General features: G+C 56.6%; 8 protein-coding genes across 8 annotated transcripts; 4 read left to right on the top strand and 4 right to left on the bottom strand.

Annotated features, from left to right (window-relative positions):
• Positions 1–595: 595 nt before the first annotated feature.
• Positions 596–1,851, top strand: LY79DRAFT_559924 (uncharacterized protein). The gene is made up of 2 exons (XM_060558293.1): positions 596–1,081; positions 1,133–1,851. The coding sequence occupies exons 1-2, from the start codon at positions 822–824 to the stop codon at positions 1,440–1,442; spliced, it is 570 nt and encodes a 189-aa protein (XP_060412022.1). The 5' UTR covers positions 596–821; the 3' UTR covers positions 1,443–1,851.
• A 526-nt stretch (positions 1,852–2,377) lies between these two features.
• Positions 2,378–3,136, bottom strand: LY79DRAFT_280917 (uncharacterized protein). The gene has a single exon (XM_060552114.1). The coding sequence runs from the start codon at positions 2,970–2,972 to the stop codon at positions 2,481–2,483; it is 492 nt and encodes a 163-aa protein (XP_060412021.1). The 5' UTR covers positions 2,973–3,136; the 3' UTR covers positions 2,378–2,480.
• A 955-nt stretch (positions 3,137–4,091) lies between these two features.
• On the bottom strand, positions 4,092–5,296 carry LY79DRAFT_671398 (Alpha/Beta hydrolase protein; the record flags this gene model as incomplete). The annotated part of the gene is made up of 2 exons (XM_060563906.1): positions 4,092–4,730; positions 4,781–5,296. The coding sequence occupies 2 exons, from the start codon at positions 5,294–5,296 to the stop codon at positions 4,092–4,094; spliced, it is 1,155 nt and encodes a 384-aa protein (XP_060412020.1).
• Positions 5,297–5,839: 543 nt separating this feature from the next.
• Positions 5,840–6,566, top strand: LY79DRAFT_671397 (uncharacterized protein; the record flags this gene model as incomplete). Its single annotated transcript, XM_060563905.1, has 2 exons — positions 5,840–5,901; positions 5,960–6,566. 2 exons carry the CDS (start codon positions 5,840–5,842, stop codon positions 6,564–6,566), a joined length of 669 nt encoding a protein of 222 aa, XP_060412019.1.
• A 701-nt stretch (positions 6,567–7,267) lies between these two features.
• On the bottom strand, positions 7,268–9,073 carry LY79DRAFT_591822 (uncharacterized protein; the record flags this gene model as incomplete). Its single annotated transcript, XM_060561334.1, is given in 7 exon segments — positions 7,268–7,672; positions 7,746–8,122; positions 8,132–8,136; positions 8,176–8,363; positions 8,409–8,573; positions 8,641–8,846; positions 8,953–9,073. Coding segments are annotated over 7 exon segments (1,467 nt in total).
• A 566-nt stretch (positions 9,074–9,639) lies between these two features.
• LY79DRAFT_559918 (fungal-specific transcription factor domain-containing protein) lies at positions 9,640–13,051 on the top strand. Its single transcript, XM_060558292.1, has 4 exons — positions 9,640–11,475; positions 11,566–11,640; positions 11,720–12,002; positions 12,080–13,051. The coding sequence occupies exons 1-4, from the start codon at positions 10,001–10,003 to the stop codon at positions 12,560–12,562; spliced, it is 2,316 nt and encodes a 771-aa protein (XP_060412017.1). The 5' UTR covers positions 9,640–10,000; the 3' UTR covers positions 12,563–13,051.
• Positions 13,052–13,801: 750 nt separating this feature from the next.
• LY79DRAFT_559915 (transmembrane amino acid transporter) lies at positions 13,802–15,757 on the top strand. The gene is made up of 5 exons (XM_060558291.1): positions 13,802–14,190; positions 14,247–14,508; positions 14,563–14,754; positions 14,822–15,213; positions 15,266–15,757. The coding sequence occupies exons 1-5, from the start codon at positions 14,068–14,070 to the stop codon at positions 15,686–15,688; spliced, it is 1,392 nt and encodes a 463-aa protein (XP_060412016.1). The 5' UTR covers positions 13,802–14,067; the 3' UTR covers positions 15,689–15,757.
• A 1,411-nt stretch (positions 15,758–17,168) lies between these two features.
• Positions 17,169–18,258, bottom strand: LY79DRAFT_519699 (Alpha/Beta hydrolase protein; the record flags this gene model as incomplete). The annotated part of the gene is made up of 3 exons (XM_060555167.1): positions 17,169–17,342; positions 17,440–17,793; positions 17,893–18,258. The coding sequence occupies 3 exons, from the start codon at positions 18,256–18,258 to the stop codon at positions 17,169–17,171; spliced, it is 894 nt and encodes a 297-aa protein (XP_060412015.1).
• Between the last annotated feature and the right edge of the window lie 658 nt (positions 18,259–18,916).

Below are 18,916 nucleotides of genomic sequence, written 5' to 3'. Positions count from 1 at the left end.
AGAGCGAGTTGCGTCGAACCTCGAAGGGGACCCTTCCGAGCTCGAGCGGGGAGAGGGTTGGCGACTAGGTGGAACAGGGGTTATCGTGGGGTTCGGCCAATTGGAGCGCAGAGACGCGAAGAGAGGGACGGGATTCGTCTGACGGTCGAGATGACGGGGGGTGATCCGTCGACTGGGAATCGGGTGGGAGCGAGTCGAGTGGCGTGAGGGACGTCGTCGAGAAGGCGAAGGGAAGGAGGACGGAGCAGCAGAGGGAACATTCCTCCGAACAGCATCCAAGAGCCAGAACTCGGACTGAGAAGGAGCAAAGGGCTATCTCATGAGGCGAAACGCGGTGACGACGAGGATAGCTGCAGGGGCGTTAAGGACGTGGATATCAAGGTGGATGGATGTGGGTGTGGATGTGGATGTAGATGTGGATGTGGATGTGGATGTAGATGTGGATGTGGATGTGGATGTGGATGTGGATGTGGATGTGGATGTGGATATGCAGGGGGGGATGCAGTTCCCAGGAACCGCGAGTGGAGAATAAGTGTCCGACAGGCAGTAGGCTGGCGTTGGTGCGATGGGCACAAGTGGGAAGGGCTAGTCTGGGCAGACTAAGTTGGCGCAATAAGTTCGTTTTCTCGTTGGTTGAAGACGCAACACAAAAAGAAATGTGTTGCAGGTGATGAAGATGATGATGTGACATGATGTAGTGGCTCGAGTAAGGGGACATATGAGCGAGCTATGAGAGAGATATGAGTGAGTGAGTGAGTGATTGAGTGATGTGAGTTGGTGAAGGTGAAACCCAAGGTGAGATGAGAGATGAGAGATGAGCGATGAGAGACGCTGTTGCTGTTGAGGTTGGAAGCAAGAGTGAGGCATCACGCCAGCCAATCCATTTCAATCGATCAAGACCGATCGAAGAAAGGAAAGAAAGAGGTCACTTATTGCCTTTCCCGCCCATTTCACGAGTTGTTCCTGCAGTCGGTTTTCCTTTCTACGCCCTTGCGGTCATCTCACATCTCCATTTCTCTCACTTACACACTATGAACTGCTCATCCACCCACACTCACTCATCTAAAGCCTGGATACGCATGTATTCAATGCCCTACCTCTCTCACTCGTCGTCCCTCGCTGACTAGTGTAGAACCACCCACGCCACCTACAGGAACAGGAATAGCAGCATCCAACGTGGGAGATTAGGCTTCGCGCCTGTCGCTGTTGGAGGCCCAGGCCGGCACCCGCCCAGCGCTAGCTGCTCACGTCTAGCGGCACTTGGAATGAGCAGCATTCTTCTCCTTGGCATACTATGTATCCGTACACCATGCACCATGTGGTATCCGTCACTTAAACAGCTTTCCCGCTTGCAGGCGCGTTGCATTGATCGGCATAGCCAGCCCGTTTTGGCTTCTAAGTTCTCCCTCAGGTTGAGGGTGACAGTGAGAGGGTGGCAGTGAGAGAGGCCCGGCCTTGCTCGGGCAGCGATGGAACCATCTTTTGCCTCGGTCTGGTCGGTCGTCTTGGTCCGTTGTTACGACTGAAAGACTGAGCCGGTACATCCGCCTTTCAGTCTCCCCCAATGCCTCCATCGCCTCAGGTCGACCAAGCCATTGTCGCCATTGTCCTCTGGAATCCTGCCCATATCGACCAAGAACGGTCATGGCACAAACGCCGGCTACAGAAGCTCATGCCCGGGCTGTCGGTTCGAGGCTCGAGCATTTCGTCTGGCGGTTTGGATTTTGGCGTCAGCGCTAACAACCTCGATTTGGTCTACGTACTCTTAGTAGGCTCCCTCTGTTCTTTTCTTTTTCCTGTATAGTTATGCAATGCAGAAACTGTGCGCACACACACACACACACACACACACACACACACACACACTATGCAGGGGAAGCAGAGACACAAGGTGACATCTGCCATCCCTGCGTCTGTCCTCTGCAGCTTTTCCTCTCCGTCATCCAATGAAAGGCCTTTCCAGCGTGATGGGACCCAGACCGGCCCCGGCCCCCGGCAGCAGGCTGACTCTGCCGTGCGCACCTCCCAGGGGTACCATCACACCCACAGGAAGGGGGAGGGGGGCAAAGAAGGGAGATTGCCTGCATGCTTACTTTTATTGGGAGGAGAGGAAGGGAAGGGCGGGACATTGCTTTGCGGGGGCGAAGAGAGGTTGAAGTTCAAGACACTTACTCCGTACAAATCATGGCAATTGTCCGCAGTGTCCGAGGAAGACGAGTAACCAACAAGAGAGCGTTGCACAAAACGAAGCCGTCACGCCACATCTATCAATAAACACACCACTGCAATCCGGCCAGGGTCGTGGTCGCAGTTGGTTCCCTCGGCCGGCCGGCCGTCAGTCACCGTCAAAGCGTTCGTCCGCACCCAACGTTGCATTTCCCATGCCCAATATTGTCAGGTTTCTTCCCATTCTCTTTGCTCTGTAGAAAGACTTGCCTTGCAGAACACCCGAACGGGACCCCGTCAATGCCCGCTTAGAGCTACCCTTTTGACTTTGCTCTCATCCCCTGTTCCGCGGCAGCCCATCCGCCCAGCTGTCTCGCAAACTTACGGATACACCACGACGCCGTTCGTCCGACATTCCCGTATCCGTACCTGCCGGGGTCTTGCTGGCCGCTCTCCCTTCTTTGTGTCTCTCCTCCCCTCGTCTTTCGCGTTCCCAGGTATATACTTGAGACACTGGGTGTCGGTGCTCTAAGATCGAACAAAGGTGACGAGAGGAACACGAAGGCAAGGAGCACTCCAGTCCAGTCACGTCGCCGCCAACGCGGGCTCAATATGCAACCAGCCTGGTCCCGATGCCGACGGCCGGCCTCCACGCACTGCACGAACATCATCCATCGGCTGTCCCGTCCAACGTTGCCTGAGAGCTCCCCCCGCCCGCGAATCCAGTTAGCGTGGGTCTCTCGCCAGCCCTGTTTTTCCTTTTCCCTGAAGCCTGTGCGCTCGACAGGGTACATAGAGGTTAACATGTCCAATCCGAGTTCCCCCTACTGTGCCGTCATGACTCAACCCCCCTCCCAGTCTGATCGGCGCCGTCCGGTGAACCTACCCCTCTGTGAACCACGCAGAACCGGCGCCCTACAGAACGGCCCATAGCTTGTGACGAGAAGACGATCCCGCATGCAGGAAGCCACGCCGGCTTGAAGGCTTGCATACATAACGCCGGGCGAAAAGCTCGCGCGCGCGGGGGAGGCAGCTCGGCGGACCGCCCGGTGCTGGCGTAGCCACTTTTGCCTCTGCTGGGAGGCCTGAAGATTTGACTAACACCTGTGACCGGTAGGATATGGCGCAGGCTGATGCAGTCCTCACGTCCCCCGCTAGAACCGACTTTCGGCAACACGCCAGCGGGGGGGGAGAGAAGGTTAAGATCAGCCTTCGGTCTGTGGTCTCAATGTTCTTTTCCTCGTGTGCCTGAGGGTCACTCAACTTGGAGCGTCATGACTGGGCATCCGTCCGTCCGTCCGTTGACATACTCTGTTGCGGCCTGGGTACACGAAAAACACGAGCGCGACGCCAGATCTCTGCTCCCCCTCCCCTCTTTTCCAACGTTCCCGTCTTGGTTATGTCTGCCCATTGAGTGCATACCGAGATGCGAGTTGCCGCCAACTGATCCGTACAAGACAAGACAGCGCCAGTCTTCCCACACTTTGGCGTTTCGCCAGTGGAACGCGCATGTTGGACAGTGTCACGCCCAACCGGGGTTTGGTTCAACCTGAACTTACAGAGTAGGGGGCTCTGGATAGCCCCCTTAATCTCCGATGCAAGCACTTAAAAGGTCGATAGCCAAGGGTATCGTCACCTTCTAGCGAGCCCCTCATCCGAGATCGAGAACTTGGTCCCTTATCTCCTGAACGCCTGGCCCAAGCGTCGTGAGCAGAGCGGTGATGTGATGCCCCTGGCCTTGGTCTCCACTACCCTCAACTCGATCGTCATTCAAGCTCATCTACGCATGCCGTACTCGTGTCTCTGCGGTGGGAAGCCTGTGTTTTGAAGTGGATAACTACCAGGCACTGCGAATCGACGCCTGGACGGTGATTGTTTACATGGCTTTGTAGTATCATGTTCATCGAGTCTCCCCGAACTCTACGCTATACAAAAGGAAGAATGACATGGCTCGCCTGCTGCCCTCCCAGGTGCACGATATGCCGCCCCTTGTTCAGACAGTGATTCTTCCCAAAGTTGTTCACCGCGAGGCTCTGCCCGCTCAACACGACCCTGACGCTCTCGCCGGCCTCGAACTCGACGCCCAGCGCCATCCGCACCTTGAGCGTCTTCTCCCAGCCGTTGTCGATCCCCTTGAGGAAGTGGTCAAAGAAGGAGAACAGCTCCTCCTTGGCCTGCGGGTTCCCCCAGAGGTCGTACCACTCCTGCCAGGGGTGCCACCGCAGCCACTTGTCGGCCGAATCGACCTCGAGCCAGCCGCGGATGGCGCCCATGCCGTGCATCGTGTTGGTCCACGTCCCCGTGATGTACGTCGGGACGTTGATCTTCCCCATGTCGGGCCGCTTGTCGTTCCACCACGCGTTCGCGAGCGGGTGCTGCTTGAACATCTCGCGGAAGCTCTCCATGCCGTTGCGCCCCTTGAGCATGTGCTTGACGATGAGCTCGTCGAACAGGTCGCCGGCGTAGATGCCCCCGCGCGCGAACTGCTCGCGGTACAGGTCGCCGCAGCCCTCCCAGGGGGCGATGGCCTTTAGGCTGGGCGGGCGGAGCGCGGCGATGAACCACTGCGCGATGGCGAGGTGCGAGTTGCCCGCGAGCCCGACGCGGCCGTCACACCAGCCCATCCGGTGTCGTAGCCGTCCTCGGCCTCGACGGAACCCAGGATGACCATCGTGCCGCCGCTGTCGAACACCCCGCGCGTGTCGACGTTGACGATGGCGTAGCCGCGGGGCACCCAGTCCGCCGGGTCGGGCGCCTCGAACTTCTCCAGCCCGGAGAGCGTCTGCGACGGGACCCCCGCCTGCCACGGCGTCATGTAGTCCAGGGACGACAGGCCGTTGAACTTCTTGCCGAAGGGGGACCAGCAGATGATGGCGGGCACCTTCTCGTCCGTGTTGGGGGGCCGCAGGACGTCGGCGTAGAGGACGGTCCCGTCCCTGGTGGTGATGGCGACGTCGTGGTCTATCTGTATGTCGCAGGGCAACGGACGAGCGTCCTTATGGGGATGCTTCCAGCCCTTTGACAGGACCTCGCTCCGAGGGTTGAGGCTGGTGTAGCCATCGCGTCCAACTATCGGCGGGCTCAGCGGCTCAACCGGAACGTGTGAATCCAGGGTCTGGGTAGTTGACATGGTAAGAAAGTTGGAAATGGAGTCCGCTTCTGAGTCACTCAATGGCCGATGGAGATTGAGAACGAGCGGTCAGAAAAGCCCGATCGACGACGAACAATCGACATCGCGAGGACATCATCTCAGACGAGTCAGCTCTTTTATGACAACACTCATCAAGCAGCTCATGCGGAACTGTATACCGGCACGTCGCTCGAAGTGCACATCAACCTAGAGAACGATAGCCGTTTCGACACAGTATGAACCTTGTTCCGAGGTCTGGGGAAGAGGGAGAGGTCCACCAACTCCCGAGTCAACGAGAACCGTTCATACGCCCACCGATCCCGGGCCGATGTCTTGCGTGCCGAAGCACTCGGGTGGCCAAAAAATGGCTGGTTGCCACATAGTAGTGGCAAGGAAAAGCGGCCGTATATCTGTTTTGTCACCCGAGTACCAAGTTGGCGCCGCATCCCCCACCCCCATTCCGAGCCGGGCCGATGCGGGGGTGGAGGGGTCTTCGACTGAACGGCTTGAAGTTATGGAGCTCGCGTTAGGAACCTGTTCAAGATGCAGATTGGATCATCCCAAGCCGCAAATGATGGCGGTGAGCCTCATTATGGCGGATCGTCGTGATCATCGGACGGCGGCATGCAAAGCCGATGAGCGTTAAGTATAAACCCGTATCAGCGATCCGCCCAGTACCAGCTCTTCGTCACTACAGCTGAACGTCGTCGAGGCTTTTGAAAAGGTCTACGACACCGTGGACATCATCGTCTCCTTCGACGCCGTCAACATGGCCTTCCCCAGCCGCACCGACGTCGCGCCCAACAACCCGTGGCCGCACCAGGACCAGGACCCGGAGAAGCCTGGCCTCCGCTGTCTGCAGGGGCTCGTCAACCACCTTCCCAACGGCGCGCACCGCCTCTCCGAGGCGTTCCACGAGGCCTTCCGCGACGAGCCCGACAAGATCTGGTCCTGGACCAAGGAGTGGTACGGCTTCACGGACGCCGGCATGAAGTGGCTGGTCGACAAGGGCTGCGAGTGGACCAAGATTAACGCCAAGCCCAGCGACCTCCTGCTCTGGGACAGCCGCACGCCGCACGCCGCACGCCGCACGCCGCACGCCGCACTACACCCTGAGCCCGGATGGCGGCTCGCCGCGCTTCTGCGCCTACACGTGCTACATGCCCGTCGCCGACGCCACGCAGGGACCCTGGTCCGCAAGAAGGCAGCCTTTGACAACCTGCAGAGCACGACGATAACATGGGCAAGCCGAGGCAAGCACCAAAGCTGACCAAGGAGGCTTCCTGCTTACCGGTGTTCCTTACATCCAGAGCGTGCTGATTGAGTCATCTTGAGGTTTTCACGGAGACGTGCAGGGTAGATATTGATGTTGGATGAGCCACGGAAAATGTCACGACTGTGGGGTTCCAGTTACAGAGACTTTCAAGTATGATGAAAATACCATATCTGTACCAATCACAATTTGAAGGACATACAGTGTGACAATGTTTCCGCCTTGGCTAGAAGTATCATCAAAAGCCCGTTGTGTTTACGCCCGAGAAATGAGTGAGGCAGTCAACCAAGACTTGTCATACAAAGGCTTAAAAGCTACTATATTACTACGGAGATAAACCTACTGGTTGCTTTCACCAGCGCTTCCTGATTAGCACGGAGATGATGGGGGTGAAAAGTGATGTCTGCACTCGAGGGGTATTCGAGCAAACCAGTGAAAATGAAAAAGTTTCACTAGTTACTCATCCATCTCACCTGTATATATAGGACCATTCTTTCCATAGTTATGTTTATAGGATTAAGCCTTTTAGACCTGAATTCTCCAATGCCCTGTTGTGTGCTCTAACTGGCAACGAAAATACTAAAAGGAAAACTAATGGGCGAGCTCATAATCAGGATTAAAAGAAACGGATGTTTCGATAGCATTCCAGCATATATTACATCTTTGTAGTGCGACGCATATTTACTGGCTGTCTCCCGTCACACCTTATTCGTGGCCCAGATCCTGATACGAGCGCCAAAGTAGTACACTGGGAAGGCTTTGACCCCAAGAACCCCGGAAACGATTGCAAATACGTTCATTGCGCCATTATACCCAATCAAGTTAATTAGCGGGAAAGTCGAGTAGCTGAGTCCGGACGAGATGAAGCCGCGGCCGGCGCAGAGCACCAGGAGGAGCGGCCCGGCCTTCCTCGGGAAGCTGTCGACGATGTACGTGATGCCAATGAGATTGGCCCCTATGAACGAAAAGTATCCAAAGTTACACGGGGCTACGATGGTCATCCAATGCCACCGGTCAGGGGACGTACCCGCCTGTCCGAAAAAGACGCACGATGTGATGGCCGATAGGACCGGCAAGCTTAGAAGGATGAGCCGGTACTCGGGCTGCAGGGACGGGTTACTAGCACCGTATATCTTAATCGAAGGTGGTCGTCGACTGAGAAAAACGCCAACATACCTGAAATGTGCCGTTTCTCCATTTGCTAAGTGCCCGCACCAGCATATCGGAGCCATACCCGAGCAGCGGCACGAAAAGAGCGCAGTCCAAAAACTGCACCAGCTGGACATAACCGAGCGACCTGTATTGGAAGAGGCACGGAGGAGCCATCGAAATAACGGCAAACGTGGAAGACTGGTAGACATAGATACCCAGGAATGCCCCATTCAACCAGAGCATCCACACGATGCTTAGCAGGCAGAGCGACTGGGCAGTCTCCTTGTAGAAGGTGACTGTCTGGATCCAATCCGGCTTGAAGTGGAATATCTTAACGTCGTGGCGCCATGTTCGTGACCCAAAAACTTCGGGTTGCAGAATATGGGTTTCCCGGTCAACGCCTTAAGCACCATCTCTATGTCGCCGTTGATGTTAACATTGCCGTTTTCGTCACGTATCAGGTGAAAGACACTCTCTGAAAACCAAGATAATCAGCTCTTGTACCTCGATGCTGCGCCGAGTTGGAAAAATGAAGGTAACAAACTCACTGTCCGTACCCCTCGGCCGGTCAAATTTGGTCTCGACGACGAAAAAGAAGGCCAAGACGAGAACTGCGGCGTTGATGAACGTCGCGATGAGATACTACCACTTGGTGCCCCATGCAGGAATAATATAGGTCGTGGCGACCAACATGGCAGCCGTTACCACGGTCTGGAACCCGACGAACCACGACAGCTTTGCGCTTCTCTCATGGAGGAAGTGAATCTCCTCGACGATGAGCGGAGCCAGGGCCTCACTCTGACCGGCAGCGAGGCTGTAGATGTTGCGACCGGTGATGTGACTACTCAACGACTTGGAAAAGGCACACCACAGGCCCGACGCCACGAGAAGAACGAGCGACGCCAGGAAGACCGAAGACGGGACGTCTTCCCAGGGCGACGCAGAGCGGCATCGAGAACAGGTTTCCGATGCCCATGAACAGCGTCGGGTAAACCATGAGGTCTGTGGCTCGCGTTGCGTCTTCCGGCGGATACTCTTCGAGAACGGATGGGAAGACGGCGGCCAAGCCGGAGGTGACGAGCACGGCGATGGCCGAGTAGGCGTCACGATGAAGATGAAGAGGTACTTGTGCCATGCCGGTAGGTTGAGAGGATCTGATGAACGAACAGATGTCTTAGTATACGGCAGGATTTATCCGACCAAGACGGGGCCACTTGATGATGCACCATACCTTTGGGGTCCGGGCTTGGAGTTGGAATCAAGACCATAGAGCCGCCTTGAAGCAACTGCACAGTCCTATAAGCCTGATGCTCCCCTGAGACGACTTCCGCATCTTCGACAAGATTCGACATAATCGGCAACGATAGCCTCGATTTTGCCCGAGTCGTCCAAAAGCGTATTAATATGAGAGAGGCGGAGAAAACAGAATTGGCAGACTCGGTCTTATCTCAGAGCACAGACTCTAGCTGATGTATTCATTGTCATCACGCAAGGGTGTCAGCTAGCCATGACTATCTGCCTGTACGTACTATGTATAGAAACCCATGTTGCTTTAGCTCATGTGATTCCCGCCATCCCTCTCATATGTTCTCTTTCCGTGGCAGCTGCGTAAATCGGCGGTACTGCGCTGCAGTGCCGTGTTCTTGAGACCAGAGTGTTCAAGTAATGTTGCGTGGTTGTCGTAAGGGGCCTGATACGAGGACATCGGCTCAGCTTAGACCGGGCAATTCTTGATGTGCTTCCTATCAGCCCGCCAGGTTACGCCGTGACAGCAGCAACCGCGGGTTGAGAAGGTTGAGACTAATAATGCTTTCCGCGTTTGCCTCGAGTCTGAGATCAACCCCTACGTACATACGGAGCAGGCTCCGAAACCAAACAAATTCTACGTCAACCGCGCTAAATGACATATGACGGTCTTGGGAGGATCTACACGGATGCCGATACCGTATAAGGATCTACGCGGATAATATCCCGATTCAAGAGGGCTCCATGTTCCGGCATGGTCTGTAGCGTCAGCGGAATGAGGGGCCGGTGGCTTACTCGGGGTTAACCGCTCAGCTCAGGAACTTCCGAAACGAAAGTTAATCTCTCTTTGGCTTGTGTGCTGCATTATCCGTTTCGGCACATGCTCTCTGCGACCGTGTCTCATAACCAGCCGATGCTCTCTCTCAAGCTTCCGAACGAGGCTTTCCGACTAGTTCGACTGACTGGTGAAGAGATGAACGCCGTCGCGGTACGCCAGCCGTAGACACTCGGAAAGACGCATACGGGAGTCGGCAATGACATCGCACGCGAGCTCTGTAAGTGTACACACCCCGACCGGCTCCCAGGCCGGGTCAGAAGCCGCCGCGGCACCAGCCAAGAAGCGGCGCATCAACTTCGCCTGCAACTACTGCCGCAATCGCAAGACGCGCTGCGACGAACAGAAGCCCTCGTGCAGGGCCTGCATCGTCGCCGGCATCGAATGCGTCACCACCGACCGCCGGAGACCCGGCGTCGAGGTCCAGCGGCGCGAGACCAAGCACCGCAGGTCGCGGGCCTCAACGTCGTCCCTGACCCATTCGCTGGCGGCGGATAATGCTTCCCCCCGCTCCCCGCGAGGCACCGAGGTCGTCGAGTCGGCCGGTGCCTCGGCTGCGAGGTCGTCGCCGTGGGAGACCCGCCGCGACGACGGCGACAGAGGGCCCGCAAGGGAACCGGTAAGCATCGTCCATGAAGCCGAAGAGAACTCGTCGCAGCCGCCACCGGCCAAGTACCAGGGCAAGTTACCCGTCGTCCGAGCAGGCCGCGGCAGCAACTCGGTCGAGATCCTGGGTGATTGGTTGGATCTCGCAGCCCGTCGGCTTGGCATCCAACAGAGACGCGGCCTGCCGTCGAGCGCAACCAAGCCTCCGCCCAATCGAATCCGGTCCCTCCTTTCCTCCGATCCCCTCCCGTTCCCACACAAAGATGCTGCCCATCAGCTCGCTTCGAGTTACCTCGACGGCGTGAACATAGTCTATCCTCTCGTGAACCGAGACCGATTCCGCCAAGACCTCGACGCGGCGCTGGAGAACGGCCCGACAAGCTTTGCCGAAGCCCGGGGCGTGGCGGCCCTGTCAACGGTCTACCTGGTGTTGGCCGTCGGGTTCGCTTCCGAGGCCCTGTCAGAGCTGCCCCCGGTTGCGAGGGATTATCTATCGTACTGCAAGACTCTCCTCGGCCATCTCGTCGTCAACAACAGCGTCGACAATGCGAGGGCGATAGTGCTGCTGGCACTGTGCCTCCACGGCTACGACGACTGCGCCGCCGCCTGGAACACCCTCGGCGTCGGGGTGTCCATGGCGGTGTCGCTGGGGCTGCACAAACCCCGAACCTGTCAGGGCTCTCGCCGCGACCGGCCAAACCAGAGAGACGACTTCGTCGACGAAGAAGAGAGGAGGAGGTTCTGGCTCGCCATCTACGCGTTTGAAAAGCTCCTGGCCTTTGAGATGGGCCGCCTCTCCACCATCGACGACGAGGACTGCTACACCCCTCACGTCGCCATGCCCGTCAGCAACAACGGCACGTCGTCGAGAGAGAAGGCGTTCTCTGTGACGGTAGACCTTGCCAGGATCCTCAGCGAGATTGGCCGCAAAGCAGTCATCGTAAGCCGGAAGGAAGACGGAGTTCGCGACAGCGCCGTACAGGCCCTCATTGCCGAGAAGGTACAGACGATTGGAGAGACGCAATTGTCGCTGACGAGATGGGGCGAGTCGGTGCCCGAGGAACTGAGGTACGGAATCATATCTGACTGCTCAAACAATGGCCCAAAGCAGCCGAAGACTCTGAAGCATCATGGAACAACTAACCACATACCCAACAGACCGATATCAGACATGTTGATTGGTTCGAAAGCATGTCCCTTTGCATCTTTCATATCCATGCACTACAACAACGCGTAGGTAACTCTGCCAAAAGAGAACAAAAGAGAAACGCTAAAGTCCTCCACTAATATATCAACGTGCTCGCTCTCCCAGGCTCATCATTCTCTCCCGCAACAGCCTCCTCATCAGCGAAGAAGTTATCACAATCAGCGCCGACATCATTGCCAAAGGTAAGCCGTGGGACTACATGCTGCGAAACGGCCAGTCCATCGTTGCGAACTCGGCCCGCAAAGTCCTGAGGATCTTCGTCGAAGCCGTGGACTGCAGGTCCAACACGATATTGCCAAACCTCCTGGCCCCGCTCCACGCGCTTTCAGCGCTGGCCTTGCATGTCGTTACGCACCCAGGCTCCCGCATCTCAACGATGGATCTTCAAGTGAGTCGACCGCGCGGTCGTGTTCCGACCCCGCTGTTTGAACAAAGTCAGTCACAGCTCACCGCAAAGTCCCACAGTTGATCCGAACTTGCTCCGACTCGTTGAGAGAGATGTACGCCAGAATCCGGGGTGACGATATGCTCAACCTCCTGGTCCAGAAGCTCGACGTACTCCTCCAAAGAGGAACACAGCCGCCGTCCGGATCCGATAGCCAACGCGTGAACACTATAACCGCGTACACCCCGAGGTCGGAACCCGGCTCGTGGCATCTTGCAGGAGAGACGCCAACCCAGCGAGCGGCGGAAGCGCCCTGGGCCGGCAGCGAAGAGAAGCGGCCTCGAGAAGACGGTCCCCACATGCCCCAGCCCACGATGTCCTTCTTCGGCCAGGGCCAGGGGCACGTTGCCGCCGGAAGCAACGATGCGGGCTTCGACTCGTTCGGCGCGATGCCAATGGTCGGGGATGAGTGGCCTCCGAGCCTTTCGGACGGAATCGGCTGGGACTGGGCGTCCTTTTCCCAACTGTTGACGGAGCAGTATCACCTGCGAGTTCCCCCATAGTCGACGCGGCGGTTCAGAAACCTCCACACTGGGGCCGTTGCACGCTTTCAACGTTTTGTGGGTGTCTTTGCTTATTGAGCGTTGTTGGGAATGAGTGCTTGCAGAGAGTCTGCGATACGTGAATCAGACACGTCTGCCGCAAGTTTGCATGAACGGACCAGGTGTCCTCCCATGCGCATATTCCGCTCGGCGAAAGCGTTACGTCCCTCGCCGGCAATCGTTGTGTCGGTCTACCGTTTAATATCGAAGTACAAAGCTGCGTGTAGCTATCGACAGCAACTTGTCGGGCCATGTCTTACGCGCCAAGGCAAATGACACAATTTGGTACATATAATGAGCAGACGCCTAGACCCGCGAGTCACGTATCGACGAGCGAGGAGTGATACGCCATGAAATGGTATATTCGTTGTAAATATATATGAAGGAGACTAGTTTGAATGGGCTCAGCTTCCATACCTCCCCCCCCCCCCAATCCACTCAAAATTTCCTATTAAATTAAGAGATTCTGATCTGGCCCGCATGGGAGTAAGGGCTGTTGACATCTCTCTCGGGGGCTCGCACTAGTTCAGAATAACTTTACATTAGATCACCAACAGCGGAGATGCTACAGCTCCGCGTAGGTGGGTGTTCGTTCATTATCCTGTGTCTATAGAGCGTCGGTACGGGGCTCCAAACACTGTCTATATCTACGTTTGACGGGTCTCCGTGGACGAGTCCCTTGTGCGTGCTCGCCTACGCCCACCCATTTCAGATCTGCAGATATCCAGGTGCTACACGTGAGCAAGCTACACGTACTATAAGAGCGAACCTTTGGCGAGCGGATCGAGTCGCAGGGACAAGGGGCGCAACGCAACCGGTCAGGAAATCCTGGAATCCTTCTTCGGCCAAAGGGGAGGTCCTCAACAACGAGATGCTGTCTGTCACTGGTGCTTGTGCCAGTTATCATCCCCACTTCCCCAGACTTCATGGAAGCATCACAACATGGAGAGGGCCAAAACGGCCGACCCATCACGGCGACGGGGTTCTGCAGGACAGCACCCGCATCGTCAGCCTTACAGACGCAATACACTGACGACTCTCTTTGAACCGGCTTCGATATTCATCTTTGTTTTCTCTCTCTCCATGGTAGCCATGCCGATCCTCAATGTTGACATCAGAATTTTGCTAAACCCCCTGTTTTACCCACCAAGCTTTGACTAACACGCTCCGATACCGGCGCTCGCGAAAAGGGTTTTCTCCCACCGACTCCATCTCGACAACAAGAAATGTGTCAAGCGAACGAACGCGACCCCGGGACGTGGGGACAATTTTTATTTAATAATTTTTTTACCCATTGCCTCCGTGGGGGAGCAGTCCGCGTCTTGCAAGGCGGTCTGGGGGCAACGCGGATATGGGTATAACAAGCTTCGGTCCCCGTCTTAGCAGTCCTCGGCCGCGTCGACCCAGCGCCTCCCGATCCCGTCCCCGTCTTCGTCTCGAATGCTTCCGGAGTATACTAGACGACCATGAAGGAAAAGAAAGAGGGCTCGTACGGCGAAGGCGACGCTCCGTCTGATAGCTTGGACAACGCCATTGCACACGATGCCGTCTTCGGAGACATTACATCAGAAGGGCCCAACTACCGCAGCGTGCGTGCGCCCGCGTTCTCCTTGGACCGCATACGGCGATTGCTGACATCCTCTAGGTCGGCTGGCTGGGCACGTCGGTCCTGATGATGAAGACGCAAATCGGCCTGGGTGTCCTGTCCATCCCCTCCATCTTCGACACGCTCGGGATGGTGCCGGGCGTCGTCCTCCTCTGCGTGATAGGCGGCATCACGACCTGGTCCGACTTCATGGTCGGCACCTTCAAGCTCCGACACCCCGAGGTGTACGGCATCGATGACGCAGGAGAGCTGATGTTCGGATGGGTCGGGCGTGAGGTCCTCGGTGCTGCATTTTGCCTGCGTGAGTTTGCCACAAGGCGCCGTGGACAACGACATTGATCTAACCACCTCGAAGTGTTCACCTTCACCTCCGGTTCGGCCATGTTGAGCATCTCCATTGCCCTGAACGCGCTCTCCACGCACGCGACGTGTACGGCTGTCTTTGTGGCTGTCGCCGCCGTCATCGGCCTCGGTCTCTCCAGTCTGCGGACGCTGGGACGCATCAGCGGGCTGGCTTGGGTTGGTGTCACGAGCATCGTGGTCGCTGGTAAGCCGGTCTATGGATTTGGCAACTTGCCTGTGATGGCAAGCGAAGATTAACGCGCCGTCTCTAGTCCTCACCGTAACCATCGCCGTGAGTCTCCAGGACCGTCCCGCCGCCGCGCCGCAGGACGCCGTCTGGAAGTCCGACTTCAAGGTTGTCAACACGCCGACCTTCACCCAGGCCATCGGCGCCATCTCGTCCCTCGTCTTCTCGTACGCCGGCACCCCGGCCTTCTTCTCGATCGCTGCCGAGATGCGCGATCCCCGCCATTACCCCCGGGCGCTCGTGCTCTGCCAGTCGGTCGTCACCGTTGTGTACGTGGCCGTCGGCGTGGTCGTGTACTACTACTGCGGGTCCTACGTGTCGTCGCCCGCGCTCGGCTCTGCCGGCCCTGCCGTCAAGAAGGTCGCTTACGGCCTCGCGCTTCCTGGACTGATTGTCTCGGCGGCTGTGATGCTTCACGTGAGTAGAACTCAACACATTGACTCCGGGATCACGGCTGACTTGGCCACAGTTGGCTAGCAAGCACATCTTTGTCCGTGTCCTGAGGGGTTCCAAGCACCTGGCGGCGAACACGTTTGTACACTGGTCGACATGGCTTGGCTGCACCTTCACCATCACCTTGGTTGCGTATCTCATCGCCAGCGGCATCCCTGTTTTCAACAGCTTGATCTCCTTGATTGGTGCCCTTCTCGGCACAATGATATCCTTCCAGCCAATGGGCTGCATGTGGCTCTACGACAACTGGGGCAAAGGCAGGCAAGCCCCCACGCTGAGGTGGTATCTCATGGTTGCTTGGAGTTGTTTCGTCGTTGCGTCCGGAACGTTCCTGACGATCGCGGGCACATACAGTGCCATTGTCGGCATTGTTGACGACTACAGTCGATCCGGAGGTTCGGCAGCTTGGTCTTGTGCCGACAACTCAAATTCCGTATGACGGGACTTCGTAAACTAAATCCCATAGGGCGGAAAACTAAGCAAAAGAGAAATACAATGTTTGATCCCAAAATAGAGCAGTTTCCTCACAAAGTGACATGTAAGAAAACGACACCGTTAGCTACAGGCAGCAACTAACACCTTTTAAAGGAGGGTATCTGGTTAGGTACACCTCGCCAAGGGTAGTATAGACTAGGCCTATAGACAATGCCTATAGACTTGATGAGTCAACTAAGGATCCTTGTGGTCTCTGTAATGATTGTAGTAGTCGATCCCATAATGTTTAAGACTTTAGCTTAGTTACTGTATGTACTATTGTAGTACAATTGGGCTTGTGATTGTCACGTAAGAAAACAACTCTGGTAATTACAGGCAGTATCTAACGCCTTAGATCCCACGAGAGAGAAACATTATCTTCTGTACTGGTTTCTGTTATAAAAAGGAGAAGAAGGGGGAAAAACAAAAAAAACAAGGAACAAAAAAACGAGGTGCCCGTTGAGCGCTGCAAAATCCGGCCTCACCATATGCTGATTTGTTCAAAAACAAATCCTCCTCGAGCCTACAAGTGATAAAGAGATGTCTTCAGTCCCCTATTTCCAGGGCCAACTTTGAGCCAAGCTTATGAAACATCTGTCTTTGGGAATCGTTCCGAGCGCTCCATCGAATTACTCAAAGCGGCTCCCTGCATGAGCCCGCGGGGCGTGCCGCTGCTCTATAATCCACAAGTCGGGCAGACCTTCTGCTTCTGTGCGGATGCAAGTATTTCTTGCGCAGGATTGCTAGTTGGGGAATCGCCGTTTCTTTACAATCTAGCCAACTCGATTCGAAGGACCTGACTAAAGAGAATGGCCAAGGGGATCTGGCTGCCCAGTGGCTTCTCCGGCAGACTTACCCGTCAACCCGGTTCTCTCATTCGCCGAATACATCTCCCAACGTTATGATAGACATTAATGCCGCTGATACGATGCCATCCAGTGGTTTGCCCAGTGGCTGACTCAGTGGCTGAACCAAAAGGTGGGCTGAACCAAACCCGGAGAGTTGGCGGCACGGTAAACCTTGGATTTTTCCTCTTTATACACGCATTTCCCCAATGATTGGCTCGCCCTACTTTGAGTAGGATTTCTGCCGTCGCAACTGGGGTGGTTCTTCAGCGGTCGGACCCTCGGATCCGGCGATCAAGTAGCCCCTGACTCAGTGCTCACGCGGATGTTGTGCTCTCATCCGTGGCTCACGATAAAAGGGGCCCTTCAACGAATAATCTCGCCTGACAGTGGCCTGAGCGAGCTTGAGACGCGATCAAGGACTGGAGCTATTGATTGACCTATCAGGCGTACCTGGCGCGTGCGTCTAAACCGTCTCGCTATGCGGTTTAGATGCCGCAATTTTGGACATCCCGTACATAGCTTCCGTGCACCCTCCTCCTACGGCCCATGATCGTCAGGCCATACCCCCCCGGTCCTGGACTACTAGGACGGGCCTCTTTAAGCATACTTCTTCACCATTTTGAGAAGAGCCTCCTCAACCTCCTTCGGGCTGGTGGCGTTCAGGTAATGGCCGCCGCCCTCAACCATGGTCAAAGTCGCTTCGGGCGAGGAAGTGAAGAGCTTGATTTGCTCTTTGGGGATGTTGACTCCAAAAACAGGGTCCGCGGTTCCCTACATCACACGTCAACTCAGAGACTTGGCAACAGCAGGCCGCCGAGCCCGGTATCGGTGCACCGTGGCGAGCGGGCAAATGCAACTTTTCACGTACCTGGAGCCAGTAGACGGGGCACTTGACATCTCTGAGCCTCAGCAGGAGGCCGTCACGCGACAAAAGGCAGCCGAGGGCGATCTTGAGCTTCCTGCGGCCCTCGTCGCCCTTGTAGACGGACTTGAGGGTCTTTGTCCAAAACTCCAGGGTCTCGGGCGGGACGGTGCCGGAGAAGCCAAGGCTGCCCACCATGCCACACCATATATCGTCGACGAGGAAGTCGGGCGTCGGCACAGGGCTCGACCAGGCATCGTAAAAGGCCAGAAGCTGGGCCTTGGGGTCCCAGCAGCCCTTGACGCGCGAGTCGGCCGACTCGTAGTCCATCGAGGTGCCCAGCGGCAGGAGACCCAAGATCTAACGGTCGTTTTGAAATCAGCCCGCAATTCAGGAGAGAGACGCGACGGGCGACGCTTTTCTGCCGAGCAAACGGCATCGTTAGCGAATGTGACGTACCCTCTCAGGGGCCAGAAGGGCCATGCGGGCGACCATCCACCCGCCCTGACTAGTGCCGAGAGCGAAAGCCTTGTCGACGCCGAGCTTGTCCATGACCTGCAGGGCCATGATTGCCGTGTCCCAGTAGGTGAAGTGCTCGACCGGGCAGCTGGTGGCGCCGTGGCCGAGGGGCTCGACGGCCAGCAGGTTGACGGCGTCCGTCAGCGTCTTGCTGCTGAACTGGTCGTCGTAGAGGGAGACGGTGGTGCACATGGAGTTGACAAGCACGACGGTAGGCTTGGCGGGGTCGATCTTATCCCCGGACAGACGGTAGCCGGCCGTGATGCCGCCGAGGTGGGGGACTTTGATGGTCGTCGTGGCCGCCATGTTTCGTGCGATCGTCACTATTCGACTGTCTGAGTGTCTGTGTGGTATGGGATTTCGAGGTCTCGCCGCGCGGGAGGGAGTTGCTTTGACTTTGGGTTTAGAAACAGGTTAGAAAGAGAGGCAGATTCCTACATGTACTAGTATTCACTCGGCGGCTTCTGGGAGATGTCACCCCGACGTCCAGGACGACGTGTTCGAGATTCACCGCCTACCCCGCCGAGCCCTTGCTGAACCAGTCGAGGGCGACTTGTCCCGCAATAGACCGCGGCTTCATTCGCCCCAAAAGGTCGCTTCGTAGTGAGGCCCCGTCCTTGTTCCGGTGTGGTGGGTAGGGCAGGAATCACGGTAGCCGACCTCCCGGCTTGCATACAACGGGCAGCATTGCCTTCTCAATAGGCCGATACTGGCTGGCTCCTAAGGAAGGGGGGTTGTTCTTCACCTTGAACGTCTCTTTAATAAGCGGAAACGACACAGCTTGCCGAGATCAACAAGCGCACGTCGGGCTAGAGGCTTGGCAGGGAATGGCCTGTTCTGGTATCGCCGAAACCCATACGATGTGTATTTCGACAGGGACAGGGGATGACTCGGGGGTTTAGTCCAAGTGCGGAACAAGGCCGCTTTGAGCTGGACAGGCGGATTCCAGCTATTAGCGTGCAGA

This window comes from Colletotrichum navitas (assembly GCF_030913465.1).
Source record: "Colletotrichum navitas strain CBS 125086 chromosome Unknown LY79scaffold_49, whole genome shotgun sequence".
NCBI classification, from domain to species: Eukaryota; Fungi; Ascomycota; class Sordariomycetes; order Glomerellales; family Glomerellaceae; genus Colletotrichum; species Colletotrichum navitas.
The sequence above is the reverse complement of the archived record's forward strand: the minus strand, read 5'-3'. Positions and strand labels throughout refer to the sequence as shown.

Excerpts from the sequence above, each read along its gene's own strand:
- LY79DRAFT_559924 (XM_060558293.1), top strand. The coding sequence starts at position 822 with ATGAGAGACGCTGTTGCTGTTGAGGTTGGAAGCAAGAGTGAGGCATCA. Across the intron at positions 1,082-1,132 it reads TCTAAAGCCTGGATACGCAT|AACCACCCACGCCACCTACA; the intron begins GTATTCAATGCC and ends TGACTAGTGTAG.
- LY79DRAFT_280917 (XM_060552114.1), bottom strand. The coding sequence starts at position 2,972 with ATGTTAACCTCTATGTACCCTGTCGAGCGCACAGGCTTCAGGGAAAAG.
- LY79DRAFT_559918 (XM_060558292.1), top strand. The coding sequence starts at position 10,001 with ATGACATCGCACGCGAGCTCTGTAAGTGTACACACCCCGACCGGCTCC. Across the intron at positions 11,476-11,565 it reads TCGGTGCCCGAGGAACTGAG|ACCGATATCAGACATGTTGA; the intron begins GTACGGAATCAT and ends CATACCCAACAG. Across the intron at positions 12,003-12,079 it reads TCTCAACGATGGATCTTCAA|TTGATCCGAACTTGCTCCGA; the intron begins GTGAGTCGACCG and ends AAAGTCCCACAG.
- LY79DRAFT_559915 (XM_060558291.1), top strand. The coding sequence starts at position 14,068 with ATGAAGGAAAAGAAAGAGGGCTCGTACGGCGAAGGCGACGCTCCGTCT. Across the intron at positions 14,191-14,246 it reads AAGGGCCCAACTACCGCAGC|GTCGGCTGGCTGGGCACGTC; the intron begins GTGCGTGCGCCC and ends GACATCCTCTAG. Across the intron at positions 14,755-14,821 it reads CACGAGCATCGTGGTCGCTG|TCCTCACCGTAACCATCGCC; the intron begins GTAAGCCGGTCT and ends CGCCGTCTCTAG.